At 35.7% G+C, this 14,415-nt stretch overlaps 1 protein-coding gene across 1 annotated transcript in view; it reads left to right on the top strand.

Moving 5' to 3' along the window:
* LOC310739642 (E3 ubiquitin-protein ligase rnf213-alpha-like) overlaps window positions 1–14,415 on the top strand; it is a 46,036-nt gene that overhangs the window by 2,708 nt on the left and 28,913 nt on the right. The window contains exons 2-13 of the mRNA XM_083565724.1: window positions 1,314–1,417; window positions 3,591–3,763; window positions 3,903–4,847; window positions 4,972–5,099; window positions 8,835–9,005; window positions 9,093–9,295; window positions 11,118–11,407; window positions 11,505–11,767; window positions 12,051–12,266; window positions 13,402–13,594; window positions 13,846–13,901; window positions 14,095–14,263. Of these exons, the coding sequence (XP_083421850.1) occupies window positions 1,315–1,417; window positions 3,591–3,763; window positions 3,903–4,847; window positions 4,972–5,099; window positions 8,835–9,005; window positions 9,093–9,295; window positions 11,118–11,407; window positions 11,505–11,767; window positions 12,051–12,266; window positions 13,402–13,594; window positions 13,846–13,901; window positions 14,095–14,263 (2,910 nt within the window). The 5' untranslated portion in view covers window position 1,314. The remainder of the gene's footprint in view (window positions 1–1,313; window positions 1,418–3,590; window positions 3,764–3,902; window positions 4,848–4,971; window positions 5,100–8,834; window positions 9,006–9,092; window positions 9,296–11,117; window positions 11,408–11,504; window positions 11,768–12,050; window positions 12,267–13,401; window positions 13,595–13,845; window positions 13,902–14,094; window positions 14,264–14,415) is intronic.

Genomic DNA, 14,415 nt, shown 5'->3' on the forward strand with positions numbered 1-14,415 from the left:
GGAAGGTGAGAAATCAGCCCAGAACTACACGGGAGGAGCTGGTCAATGACCTGAAAAGAGCTGGGACCACCGTTTCCAAGGTTACTGTTGGTAATACACTAAGACGTCATGGTTTGAAATCATGCATGGCACGGAAGGTTCCCCTGCTTAAACCAGCACATGTCCAGGCACGTCTTAAGTTTGCCAATGACCATTTGGATGATCCAGAGGAGTCTTGGAAGAAAGTCATGTGGTCAGATGAGACTAAAATAGAACTTTTGGGTCATAATTCCACTAAACGTGTTTGGAGGAAAAAGAATGATTAATACCATCCCAAGAACACCATCCCTACTGTGAAGCATGGGGGTGGTAGCATCATGCTTTGGGGTGTTTTTCTGCACATGGGACAGGGCGACTGCACTGTATTAAGGAGAGGATGACCGGGGCCATGTATTGCGAGATTTTAGGGAACAACCTCCTTCCCTCAGTTAGAGCATTGAAGATGGGTCGAGGCTGGATCTTCCAACATCACAATGACCCGAAGCACACAGCCAGGATAACCAAGAAGTGGCTCTGTAAGAAGCATATCAAGGTTCTGGCGTGGCCTAGCCAGTCTCCAGACCTAAACCCAATAGAGAATCTTTGGCAGGAGCTCAAACTCCATGTTTCTCAGCGACAGGCCAGAAACCTGACTGATCTAGAGAAGATCTGTGTGGAGGAGTGGGCCAAAATCCCTCCTGCGTGTGTGCAAACCTGGTGAAAAACTACAGGAAACGTTTGACCTCTGTAATTGCAAACAAAGGCTACTGTACCAAATATTAACATTGACTTTCTCAGGTGTTCAAATACTTATTTGCAGCTGTATCATACAAAAAAATGATTAAAAAAAATCATACATTGTGATTTCTGGATTTTTTTTTTTTTAGATTATGTCTCTCACAGTGGACATGCAGCTACGATTACAATTTCAGACCCCTCCATGATTTCTAAGTGGGAGAACTTGCAAAATAGCAGGGTGTTCAAATACTTATTTTCCTCACTGTGTGTGTGTGTGTGTGTATATATATATATATATATATATATATATATATATATATATATATATATATATATATATATATACTATTATATTATAGAGTGATATTGCATATTGGAGTGTTAAAACAGCATTCTACACCACTATGAAAACATAATTATTAAGGAAATATTCTGTATAAATGGTGCTTCATTCATTTCAAACAGTTTCAGAGACTTTAAGAATTTATACATTAAAGCCTGAAGATGTAATGCTCTGTGTATATCCCTGGTTTTACACATAAGATTTTTTATTTTAGGATGGAGTGCCCAAAATGTGAATATGTTGCTGTGGAGGAGACTGCAAAGTTCTGCAGTCAGTGTGGATCTCAACTGATAACACCACTGTCAGAGAAAAACGAAGGTAGATATTTAGACACATACATTTTTCTCTAACAAATAGACCACCAATTCCAAAAGAGTAAAAAAAAAAAAAAAAAGAATGAAATGATTTATAAATGTCACACCTACCGTAATTTCCGGACTATTAAGCGCACCCAAATATAAGCCGCACCCACTGAATTTGACAAAGATTTTTATTTTGAACATAAATAAGCCGCACCTGTCTATAAGCTGCAGGTGTCTACACTGAAACTAATAAATTTTACACAGGCTTTAATGGAAGACAGTGTCTGTTACACAGTGTAACGGGTGAAATATGTTATGGCTCCTTTAAGAGCAGAGCGGCATTTTGGGAATAGCCTTTTTCCGGTATTACTGCATGTGTGCAAGATCGAGGAATATGTCCTTATAATTTTCTGATGCTCATTTCTAAGTTTCTTTGACTAACCCATAACGCTGTTGCCACGAAAAATAAAACAGCACGAGTTTTGGAAACCTGTCTGTGCTTCTATGATTTCTGTTGCAACTGGAGTTAGAGAGCTCTCCCATGACCCAGACTCAGCGCGTTACAACGGCTTGTATCTAAACAGTAGCCGACCAAGAAAGTCATTGTACACTGTCTTCCTCCTTCCTTTCACAACTATTTCTCTTGGGAGTTTTTCTTTTGGCATCGTCGTGCGTTTAAAAATTACCATCGGTGAAGCTTTCCTCCTGATGCCGTGCAGCTCAGAACACAAGTGAAGTGTGTTTTTTCATGCCCGGTTGTTTTTAGCGTGATGAATGCGCATTTCCTGTTGAAAGTCCGAGTGTGCGGCAGGTCAAACGTCAGAGGAACATCATCCATATTTATGATGTGCTGCGGCCCGATTCAGTGGGAGCGCATCTGATTTTAATATAAAGAGTTTCATTGGTCTAATGTTATGGGGCTCAGTTTATTGTCTTGAAGTTTGTGAAACTGGGAAAAATCCAGAAAAAATCCATAAATAAGCCGCTTACCGCTTGCAGTAGCGGCTTATAGTCCGGAAAATACAGTATATTTTTTTTTATAAAACTTTAAAATAAAGTGGTATTATTTTTTTTTATCGAAGAAATCTCTTCTTTAAACATTCAACAACAGTACATATGTTTGGAAACGAGAAGACCGGTTGCTAGAGTTTTTGGAGAGGAACGTTGTCCCATTAGTGTCTGATACAAGATTTTAACTGCTCAACAGTTCTGGGTCTTTTTTGTCATTTTTTTTCGGTTCATCTCGTGCCAAATGTTTTCAGTTGGAGAAAGGTCTGGATTGCAGGCAGGTCTGTTCAGCACTTGGCCTCTCCTGCTATAAAGCCATGCTGTTGTAATAGAGGCATTATGAGGTTTAGCATTGTCTTGCTGAAATATTCCAGGCCTTCCCTGAAAAAGATGTAGTCTGGATGGAAGCATGTGTTGCTCTAAAACTTGTATATACATTTTAACATTGATGGAGTCTTTCCAGATGTAAAGGCAGCCCATTTCATAAGCACTATTGCACCACCATACCATCAGAGATTCAGGCTTTTTAACTGATCACTGATAACAAAATGACCCATTTTTTTCCGGAGGATGCGCCATGTATGGTTTCCAAAAACAGTAAAAAATAAAAAATTGGATTTGTCTGACAACAGAACACTTCTCTCTTGAATCAGTCAATTTAAAATGAGCATTGGCACAGAGAAGATGTGGTATTCTGTTACTGATTTGCTGGGACCATCAAATTCAAAATTACCTTATTTAATGCTTAAACGTTTGTAAACAATTGTTATGCCTTTTTATGTTCTATTTAAAATAAAATAAGGGTTTATGAGATTTGTGATTCATTGCATTTTGTTTTTATCTACAATTTACAAAGTTACCACTTTGTTTTCTGTTGTGAGATTATTTTCTATTACATGATCTGTTATTAGAATCCTAATTCTAATAATTTACGATAAATTTAATGTGAATTCTGAAAGTTTCTGTTCATCTATGATGCTCTCAATTTTCTTGGATTTAATATGTTTTTCTCTGATCTTAACCTTGAGCATTATCTGTAAATGGTGTAGAGTGTGAGCTTTGCATACACACAATTAGAATGATTTACAACATTGTGAAATAGGGCATTTTAAATATATTTTATAAAGTGCTATATTTAAATCTGGTCAGCCACTTGATCTTAGACTTTATCATTTTATCAGGCATTTTATCTGACAAACCACCACACGAGTCTACACAGCCTGCAGTCAATCCACAGACAACCAATGCAGAAATGGAGACAAAAACTAATGACGACTCTTCAGTCCTGGACATTCATCTAACAGCTGGATCTCCTAAAAGGCCAAATGATAACAGCCCGAATGTCAAAAAAAAGGTAATAAGACATGTTTCACAGTGGGCGTCTTTAAAAAAATATATTTTTTTATTGTATTTATTAGAGTGAATGTCAAATATGTTTTTATTAAAATCCTTCAATGAAATGCTTTTAAAATCTATTTATTTTAATCTTCCAGCGAAAGAAGAAGAAGAAGAAGAAAAGGAAAGGATCAGAAAAAGAGGGGGGTCCTATATCACTGACGTCTGATCTCTCTGACATCTCGCTGGCTGATAAAGACATAGGGATGACACCAGAGGAAGCTATGTCTTCTGACAGTGAGGAATCAGTGTGTCCTATGGATGAGACTCCCGACTTAAACCCAGACATATCTTCTCAGGCTGAAAGTCAGACCAATATGTCTTCTGGATCATCTCTCATTGGACTTGAGGGACTGCCTGAGGCAGATGTTAAGAAGAACATGGCTTCAGAAGAACAGGGAAACAAGGGTTGTCCTAAACCACATTTATCAGCTTCAGAAACACAGACGGATGATCAAATAAAAGTCAGTAATGAAGGCCAGAAAGACAATTCAACCAAGACACAAAGCAAGAAAGATGAATATAACAAGGCACAAAGAGAGAACAGTGAATCTACCAAGACTCAAAGCAAGAAAGAGGAAGCTACCAAGACACAAAGCCATAAAAATGAATCTAAGACACAAAATCAGCCCGACAAATCCAGCAAGACACAAAGCCATAAAAATGAATCTACAACACAAAATCAGCCCGACAAATCCAGCAAGACACAAAGCCAGAAAAATGAATCTACAACACAAAATCAGATCAACAAATCCAGCAAGACACAAAGCCAGAAAAATGAATCTACGACACAAAATCAGAAAGATAAATCCAACAAGGCACAAAGTGAGAAAAATGCACCTAAAAATACACAAAGTCAAAAGGATCAATTTAGCAAGGAACAAAAACACAATGATCCATCTATCAAGAAGCAAAGCAAGAATGATGCATCTAATGAGACACAACCCATTCTGGATCAGAATGCCAATGTTGACGAGTCTGGCCTAAACCAGAAAGAAAATAAACCTTCTGGAATGGTATTTGGGTCACAGAGCAAAACTGAGGTAATGCTCTGACCCTGCTTCATATAAGCTAGTACATTTAGTATGACATATGGTTCGAAATGTACATTTTCAAACCATATATTTTCGAACAAATGTAATTAAAGCTGTTTCTTTTCATGTTTAGATGAACAGTCGAGGGTCCAGTGTTGATCCACAGAAGGAACATAATCAGCCTTCTCACGGGAAAGGAGATAAGTCTAAAAAGGAAAACAAAAGTGAAGAAGCAGATAGAAAAGATGCTCCTCCAGAGAGGTATTTAGAATTTGGCTTGAAAATATAATAGGAGTTGCATTCATAGCCAGCAATTAAAGTTCTAAAATTGTGTCTCAAATTCACGTGGGGAAAGTTAGGCATATTCAGACTCAAATTTCATAGCTGTTTTTGTAGTTTTTATAGTTAGATATTTAGATATATAGTGTCATTGCCAGACTTGCCCTGTGTAGCAGTGTTCGAGATGGGGCTTAAGCACCATCTCTAATGTCTGTGCAGGAGGCATGTTATAATTAACTGATTGTGTAAAATGTATATATTTTATTTATATTTTTTATTTTGGGTTCATTGTACAGTTGTACCGCCCAAAGTATACAGTTCCCTCCAAAAGTATTGGAACAGAAAGGACAACTCTTTTTTTTTTTTTTTTTTTTTTTTGATTATTATAATTTTTTTTTTACATTTGGGACTGAGAACAAAAGATAAATACAAGATGAAAGCCAGATGTCAGCTTTCATTTCCTTATATTTACATCTATCTGTGTTAAACACTGTGGCACTCTTTTGTTTAAAACTAAACTTTTTTTTTTTAACAGATCAAAAATATTACAATTTGATTGACAGGTGTTGATAGGTTCTTTTTAGATTTATTGTTTATATAATTAATAATTTTGGGCCAGAGAACTGGATTTTGTCTGTGAAGGCTATATTTGTGACCAGAGAGCTGTCCATGGGTGGAATAAATAATCCATTCTGAAGCTGAGAAAAGAGGGAAACTCAATCAGAGACATTGCACAAGAAACCAGTGATGTACTAACAAACAGGCATAGAACAGGTCAGGCCAAGAAAAACAATAGCAGTTACTGAAAGAAAAGAGATATAAAGAAAAACCAAAAGTCATTGACATCAGCAAAAACTTCCACAGAGCAAGGGTGAAGCTGTCATATTCCGCCTTTCCAAGCAGACCTCGAGGGCATTTATATTGTGACTGTAAAACAAAACCACTCATCATCAATTAAGAATTTTAAGGCCAGATAAGAATTTGCAAAGTAATGCAAAGATGAGAAAAGGTCCTGGAACTACAGTAAATATCTACCAAATTAATGGAAAGGGCAGATTCTGGAGAAAAAGAATTTGCTCATGATTTAAAACATACAAGTTCATTGAAGTGAATTTAGTGTCCTGTCTTGCTTCTGACTAATTAATTGTTATTGATGGTGTAACTCATGTGTTAGCAGCAGACTGACTTCGGAAGTCTGTAGATGTCGTTCTGTCTGCCATTGAAATGCATCCAGTCTATTTTGGCGGAACTTTATGATGAAGAAAGACAATGACCCAAAACACAGTGCCAATACAATAAAGGACTTCATCAGTGGGATGCATTTCAAAACAAGCATCAAGTGAATGGAGTCGAGTAACAAGCCTGGAAAAGAAGAATGCAACTGTTGTCAGTGGGTCACTGGCTTGATGCAGTTATTCCAAGCAAAGGAAAATGCACCCCAAAATTGCATTATTAACTTATAATTAATAGAAATAATGTTTACTTTAGGGCTATTTTGCACACCTTAAAATATGGTGATCTGCCAGTGAAGGTGTCGTATTATAAAGTGTATAAAACATTTATATGTAAATATTAGAAAATTCTGACTCTGAAATTCTGATTTGTCTTATATTCATCATTTGCTCTCAAACTCATGTCTTCGGTGTATAGGTAAAACAAAAGTATTAGATTTTTTTTTATCAAATTCTTTCACTGTATCAAGGTTAACTGAAGCTGTCAGGTGTTGGTGTTACCATTAGTACAGTTTGAGCCAATTACAAACAAATGAAACTGGACTCAAGTTCAATGTCAGAATTGTGTGCAACTGAAATGTACAAACCCGAATCCAAAAAAGTTGGGACACTGTACAAATTGGGAATAAAAACAGAATGCAATGATGTGAAAGGTAAAAATTTCTATATTTTATTCAGAATACAACATAGATGACATATCAAATGTTTAAACTGAGAAAATTTTAAATTTTAAGGGAAACAAAAGTTGATTTTTAATTTCATGGCATCAACACATCTCAAAAAAGTTGAGACAAGGCCATGTTTACCACTGTGTGGCATCCCCTCTTCTTTTAGAAGAGTCTGCAAACGTCTGGGGACTGAGGAGACAGGTTGCTCAAGTTTAGGAATAGGAATGTTGTCACATTCTTGTCTAATACAGGCTTCTAGTTGCTCAACTGTCTTAGGTCTTCTTTCATCTTCCTCTTTATTCATTCATTCATTCATTCATTCATTCATTCATCTTCTCCCGCTTATCCGTAATTGGGGTCGCGGGGGCAGCAGTCTAAGCAGATTCCCCAGACACTTCTTCGTGTCCGGGGATCAGGCTGTCAAGGCCCCCGCCTTCGAATGCTGCCCAATCCTCTCAGCACCGGTCCCTTACAGTCCCTCCTGCAGGTGGTGAGCCCACGGGAATCTTCCTCTTTATAATGCGCCAAATGTTTTCTATGGGTGAAACATCTGGACTGCAGGCTGGCCATTTCAGTATTCGGATGCTTCTTCTATGCAGCCATGATGTTGTAATTGATGCAGTATGTGGTCTGGCATTGTCATGTTGGAAAATGCTATGTCTTCCCTGAAAGAGACGGAGCATATGTTGGATATTTGGATATACCTTTCAGCATTGATGGTGCCTTTCCAGATGTGTACGCTGCCCATGCCACACCCACTCATGCAACCCCATACCATCAGAGATGCAGGCTTTTGAACCGAGCGCTGATAAAAACTTGGGTTGTCCTTGTCCTCTTTAGTCTGGATGACATGGCGTCCCTGTTTTCCAAAAAGAACTTAAAATTTTGAATCGCCTGACCACAGTCCATTTTAAATGAGCCTTGGCCCAGAGAAAACGCCTGCTCTTTTGGATCATGTTTAGATATGGCTTCTTTTTTGACCTATAGAGTTTTAGCCGGCAACGGCGGATGGCACGGTGGATTGTGTTCACCGACAATGTTTTCTGGAAGTATTCCTGAACCCATGTTGTGATTTTCAATACAGTAGCATTCCTGTATGTGATGCAGTGCCGTCTAAGGGCCCGAAGATCACGGGCATCCAGTATGGTTTTCCGGCCTTGAACCTTTACGCACAGAGATTGTTCCAGATTGTCTGAATCTTTGGATGATATTATGCACTGTAGATGATGATGATAACTTTAAACTCTTCTGATATTGCAACACTATTTTTCGTCGCAGCATTGGGGGAATTGGTGATCCTCTGCCCATCTTGACTTTTGAGAGAAACTGCCACTCTGAGAGGCTCTTTTTATACCCAATCATGTTGCCAATTGACCTAATAAGTTGCAAATTGGTCCTGCAGCTGTTCCTTATATGTACATTTAAATTTTCCGGCCTCTTATTGCTACCTATCCCAACTTTTTTAGGAATGTGTAGCTCTCTTTGAAATCGAAAATGAGCCAATATTTGGCATGACATTTCAAAATGTCTCACTTTCAACATTTGAAATGTTATCTATATTCTATTGTGAATAAAATATAAGTTTATGAGATTTGTAAATTATTGCATTCCTTTTTTATTCACAATTTGTACAGTGTCCCAACTTTTTTGGAATTGGGTTTGTATTTTAAAAAGAACCTATGCCCATAACTTTCATGTATTGTTTTGATTAGGATCTGTACACTTCACTGTATAGTGTAACTCGGATTTATTTGGAGAAGTCAACTGTATTACTTTCAGTAGTTTTTCTAATAATTTCTTCTTCTATTGAATTGCAGAATTCCCACCTCAACTCAGCAGCTTACCTCAAGTGAAAGACTTACCATCTACTTTCATGCTGTCTTGTCAGATGATTTTAAGTTTGACCAAAATGAAGACCGAATATTTATAAGGGCTGGCCCACAAATTAGTGACTGGAATAAAGACCTGGTTGAATTGTCTGTAACACGGTAAAGCTGATCTTTTCTAGTGACTGGCTCTTATTTCCATATTTCTCATTTAAATGTGATAAAGAAATAACACATTTATGTCTTTAGGGATCTTGGAGAGCATGGATTACTTGTACATGGGTGCCTGGTGTCCAGCAAAGATGAAGCAGAAGCTGTGTCTATACCCTACAAGTATGTGGTGTACAAGAAAAAAAAGAAGAAATATGAATATGAGTATATCTACAAACTGGATTCAAACGAAACCACAAACAGATGTCTTTTTGTTAAACCACACCTGCTTAATGTCGAAAGTAAGTACAGTATTCCATGAGCCACCTGCCAAATTGGTTTATACTACACCTAAGTATCTAGTTAATCCTGATGTTTCTAATGGAACTATGTAAATCATGCCACTGAGAAAGTATGGAAAAAATTGACAGGTGACTTTGTGTATGATTTTATAAACAGATTAAAATGTGATCCTGCACCCCTTTTTTAACGTTTTGCATTAATAGAATTGAAACAAAGTATATTTCTCAAACTGATGACTATCATTTAACCCAGAATCCACCATATTGTAACAGGGATGAAAAATTCCGGGAATTTTGTAGACTGGAAACTTTCCATGAAAATTAGCAGGAAAATATGAGATTTAATGGGAATTCAAGGTAGTAAACTGTGAATTTACAAAAGTGGTTATCTTGCATTTATCAATCACATGCACACAGCAAACTTGCTGCAGGCCATAACCCTACATGCACTGTGCATTCCTCCAAAACATAACAGATAATTTCCTGAATCTGCCACACAAAATAATGCCTATCTTGGCAAATATTTGTGTTCATTACATAAATATGACATAAATTCATGTTTATAGCTTAAAGGGTGCTGTGTGTAAGCTATTTTGCAACAAAATTACACAATTGTAAAAAACAAATAAAAATAGGTAAGTAATTTAAAAAAGACCAACTGGAGGGGAGTTCACCCCCATCTTCCAGAAAACTACCACGGGAATATTGAAGCCACAGTTCAGTTCAGTTTGAGTCCATAGATTACATCTATTTAAGTCTGTTTTGATATTACTTATGTAATATATATGTAATATATTATGTATATGTTTTTATCTACGCTAATAAAGTTTAACTAGCAAATACAAAAATGTTTTTTTACAATAACTGGCCAGTGAGTAAATCTTATGCTTAATGTAAGCTAGCGCTGTTTAATTTACAATTTATGAGGCTAACTAGCTCAAGCTATGATTCTCTTTCTTTTACCTTCTGCTAGCCAGTTTTCGGTTATCATACAGAAGTACAGTACTGGTCAGAAGTTAGGTCACATTATAATTTTAAATGTTTTTGAAAGAATTCTCTTATGTCCAAGCCTGCAATTATTTGATTCGAAAATGCAGAACAAAAAAGTAATATTGTGAAATATATAAAGAAATATCCATAACTCTTCTAATAACAATTAAATCAAAATGAAAATAATCAATTTAAATGTTTTAGTTTGCATGCATCAGCTTATGACCAAACAAAATATTATAATATTTACGTTTGTATATAATACAGTTCCTATAATTCCCATAAATACCTAGTAAGTTTCCAATTTGGAATATTTCCAAAATTCCCCAGATTATGTTCCATTATTTTCCCCAGATTTTAGGGAAATTTACCTGAAATGTTCTGCCCCTTTGCAACCCTCATCGTAACTATCTGGTTCATTCACATTTCACTTGTTCTGGTTCTGGTAGTGTTGATGTGTGTTGAAACATTTGTTGTAACAGAAACAAAACTGCATGAGACATATCTTTTAAGAATGCCAGAAAAAGGTTTTAGAAACATATCTAGTGCACATGAAAATTTACCCCTTTACTTCAGTCAACCATCCAAAGCTTTATTTAAAGTCTCTCCATGCAAGTCCACAGTGTGATTTTAGATTAGTTTACCAGGTGGTTAAAACAGCAGGTAAGGTTTGAATTAGTTCTAGTGACTGCACTATGACCATCCTATTGGAAAGACACTTTTTTGTTAGTTTTGTTTTGTTACAGCAATCTGATGTATTTTTATTCAGATTTTATGCATATCAAAGTCTGGTCAACATTTGGCCCAATTCTGCTTTCTTTCTGTATTGCAGGAGAGTGGCATCAGTATGATGACATAATCTGTGCAGAACCAGCTAAGAATGTACTTACAAGATTGAAGGATAAATTTTGGCCTGAACAGAGAAAAAGCATGATTGAAGGAAGAGAGATTGCAGGGAGAATTATGCTCAATACAATCTTTGATTTTCTCAGAAGCTGGAATGACATCAATCTTAGAAACTTTTGCACTCAGCTCAAGCAGTTCCATCAGATTTATGGTAACCCCTTTGTATATGAAAAGACACAGCAAAAGTGGTTTGCTCTGAATTACACTGAAAAGGATGTAAGTATTATTGTTGTAATGTGGAGATTTACCTCTGAGTAGATTATTTCTTTGATTGAATAATATGATTTGATACTGTTGTTCTGCTTTTTGCTAGGTAAGCATCCTCATTAAGACCTTTATGGTTGAACATGTCATCCCAGAACTGCAGAAAGAAGGTGCTTCAAAAAAAAGTGAATACATTAACGAACCTCTGAAGCCTGCTCTCATTATGCTGTATTTGTGGAATAAGTATGACCTTAGGCTAGATCAGGGGGAACGTAATCGTCTTTGCTCTGCCCTGTGCCTGCCAAATCTGCCAAAAGATGAGTTTCTTCTCTTATGGACCAACATCAAAGAGTCGTTTTCTTGCTTTAAAAGGTTGGTACACTTTCAGTCATGTACAGTTTCACCCTAATTTATATAATATAAATTGCATGTATTTTAATAGTTTGATTATCTCATCTTTCTATGGGGCTGGTCAAAAACTTTTGTATCGCTTTAATATAAACAGGTTAATAATCAACTAGATTATTAACAGGTAATTAACATGTAACTGTTTTCACACTTCATTATAAGAGTTTTTTTTTTACTTGAGGAGCTCCTTCAATTTTATTTAAATGCCCTGGTAATAGACCATTAATTCACCTTTTAAACTGTCTAGCTTGCCTGACATATTGACAAAGCTGATGAACACGTTGAAGTCAGAAGGGATGACTCGATGGATTATTGCGATTCCACTTCTGCATCTTCTCAAGGGAACATCAAAACCATTTGGACCTGTTTTACACACTGTGAGCCCAAGAATTGACCAGACCTGGGCTGGATTACAAGGACTGAATCTGACCAGTACAATGCCATTAAATTCACAAGACAGAAGGTACTTTTCCACAAAGATCATTTGTGTTGTGTTTTTTTTTTTTTAAATGAAAAAATATTTTAGAGTTTTTGTGATGTCTGTGGTGAGCCTATTCATTTTCATAAAGCTCGCTTTACACACAATATATTAGTTGTGTTTAACTGAACTGACATTCATTGTCTTTGCAAAGACAAATTTGGATTTTTGGATTTGCACAAAACCTGAAAAATGCAAAATGTGTTGTGGGTATACATTAAGGGGAAACACTAAAATCAGATGCCTCCTTTTTAGTTCTGTAAAATCTGTGTGTATATTTTTGAGAGTATCATAGCGCTATCCACACAAAACCTGAATGGTAGTTCCATTCACTACCCACTAAAATATGATGCATTCTGACTAAAATTGACCACTGGGGGAACTATTTATATTTGTTAAAATGTAAATATCAATAATTAGGAAAATTCCTGACATTTGGAATGAATATGGCCATCATATTTCATAAATAATAATATATTAATATACATGTAATAATTAATATAGCTATCCTGTCTCATAAGTATTATAAGTAATTCTAAGGATGCAGAGCTAGTTCATTCAAAGATCTGAAATGTATGGTTGTTACACGTATATGTATTTGACCCAAATGTAAAAAACATATTCAGTACTTTTTTCAGTATAGGAATGGAGCTTTGTTTAACTAAGAAACCAAACTCTGTTAATCTGAAGATTGTTGTACATTGTTCTGCTAACCTGTAACTGGATTATTAGCACTTCATCAGCACTTAATTACTTCAGAAACATCTGGCCAAAAGGCTTAACATAATAATAATAATAATAATAATAATAATAATAATTTAAAATAATATTTTATTATATTTTATACTTAGATGCATAAAACAATAAAGAGTCTGTAGATGAACAATGACCATCATCTTCAGAGACGCTTTATTGTTCCATGCATCTAAGTAAGAACTGGGCACTGTGGGCTCAATTTATGCAGAGTGTTTTCACCCTGCAGATTGCTGTTTATAGCTTTTATTATTATTATTATTATTATTTGTTTTTATTTATTTATTTATTTTTATTATGTTAAGCCTTTTGGGAGTTTGGGAATGTGCACTTACAGTACTGTATCGGTATTGTCAATATTTTTCAGATCCATTCTGAATATCATAAAAGCAAATGTGCATCTCATGGAAGTGGACAAACTGCTGGCTCGATCGTGGATGTTCTTGATATCTGTTGATGAGTTGATGGAATGTGGCACTATCACCAATGTGGAGCTTCTTGACATGTTGCAACTTTTCATTCTTAAAGTTCCAACTGAGCACTCCTACAGCTATTCCACAGTTAGTATCAAAGTTAACTAACAATGATGTGTACAACACAACAGCACAGTTTATGTTTTGTAAACTGTTTATTTTTATTAGCATTTTTTGTATTCATTGCACAATTATACATAAATGCGCTTAATTAAAAAGAATAAATCAATAAATAAAAAAGTGTGTGTGTGTGTGTGTGTGTGTGTGTGTGTATATATATCTTACTTTCATATATATATATAAAAATAAAAATAATGTATATGTATGTTCCTCCACAGTCTGTGATTGAAACCTTACAGTTCATTCAAGGTCAGCTTCTTGAACGAAAATATAAGTAAGTAAAGTTTAGTGGATTTACTGTTAAACACAATACCATTAATTAATAAATATATTTAATGAAACACATTGCATTGAAATACTAGAAATAGTGAAAATGTATTGTTACCGCTAACAAATACAGCTAAAATTTTTACATATTAACTCAAGTTTACAGTCATAATTTCGTTAATTCATCTTTTAATCCATAGCTGCTTCTCTACTGACTATGGAAGGAACTGCCTATTAACAGCTGTGAAGCTTCTGGAGAAGATATGCCAAGTGAAGTCTTCCTATGGCCATGAAAATTCAAACATTCCAATTGCTTGCTTGAACCTTGTAGTTTCAGTTTTAGAGTTTTCCCAGTCTTTCCCTGAGCAGGTATGTCAGTAAATCTGTGGCCAATTACATTTTTCAATTGTAGCTTGAATGTTTGGAAAATAGTGTCATATATGTTTTTATTTTTCTGATTTGACTGCTGAGTGGATCATAATATTAAAGAGTCCATTTGTTGGGTTGACAGAACAGAAAAC

Source organism: Silurus aristotelis, assembly GCF_946808225.1.
Source record: "Silurus aristotelis genome assembly, chromosome: 17".
Lineage (NCBI taxonomy): Eukaryota > Metazoa > Chordata > Actinopteri > Siluriformes > Siluridae > Silurus > Silurus aristotelis.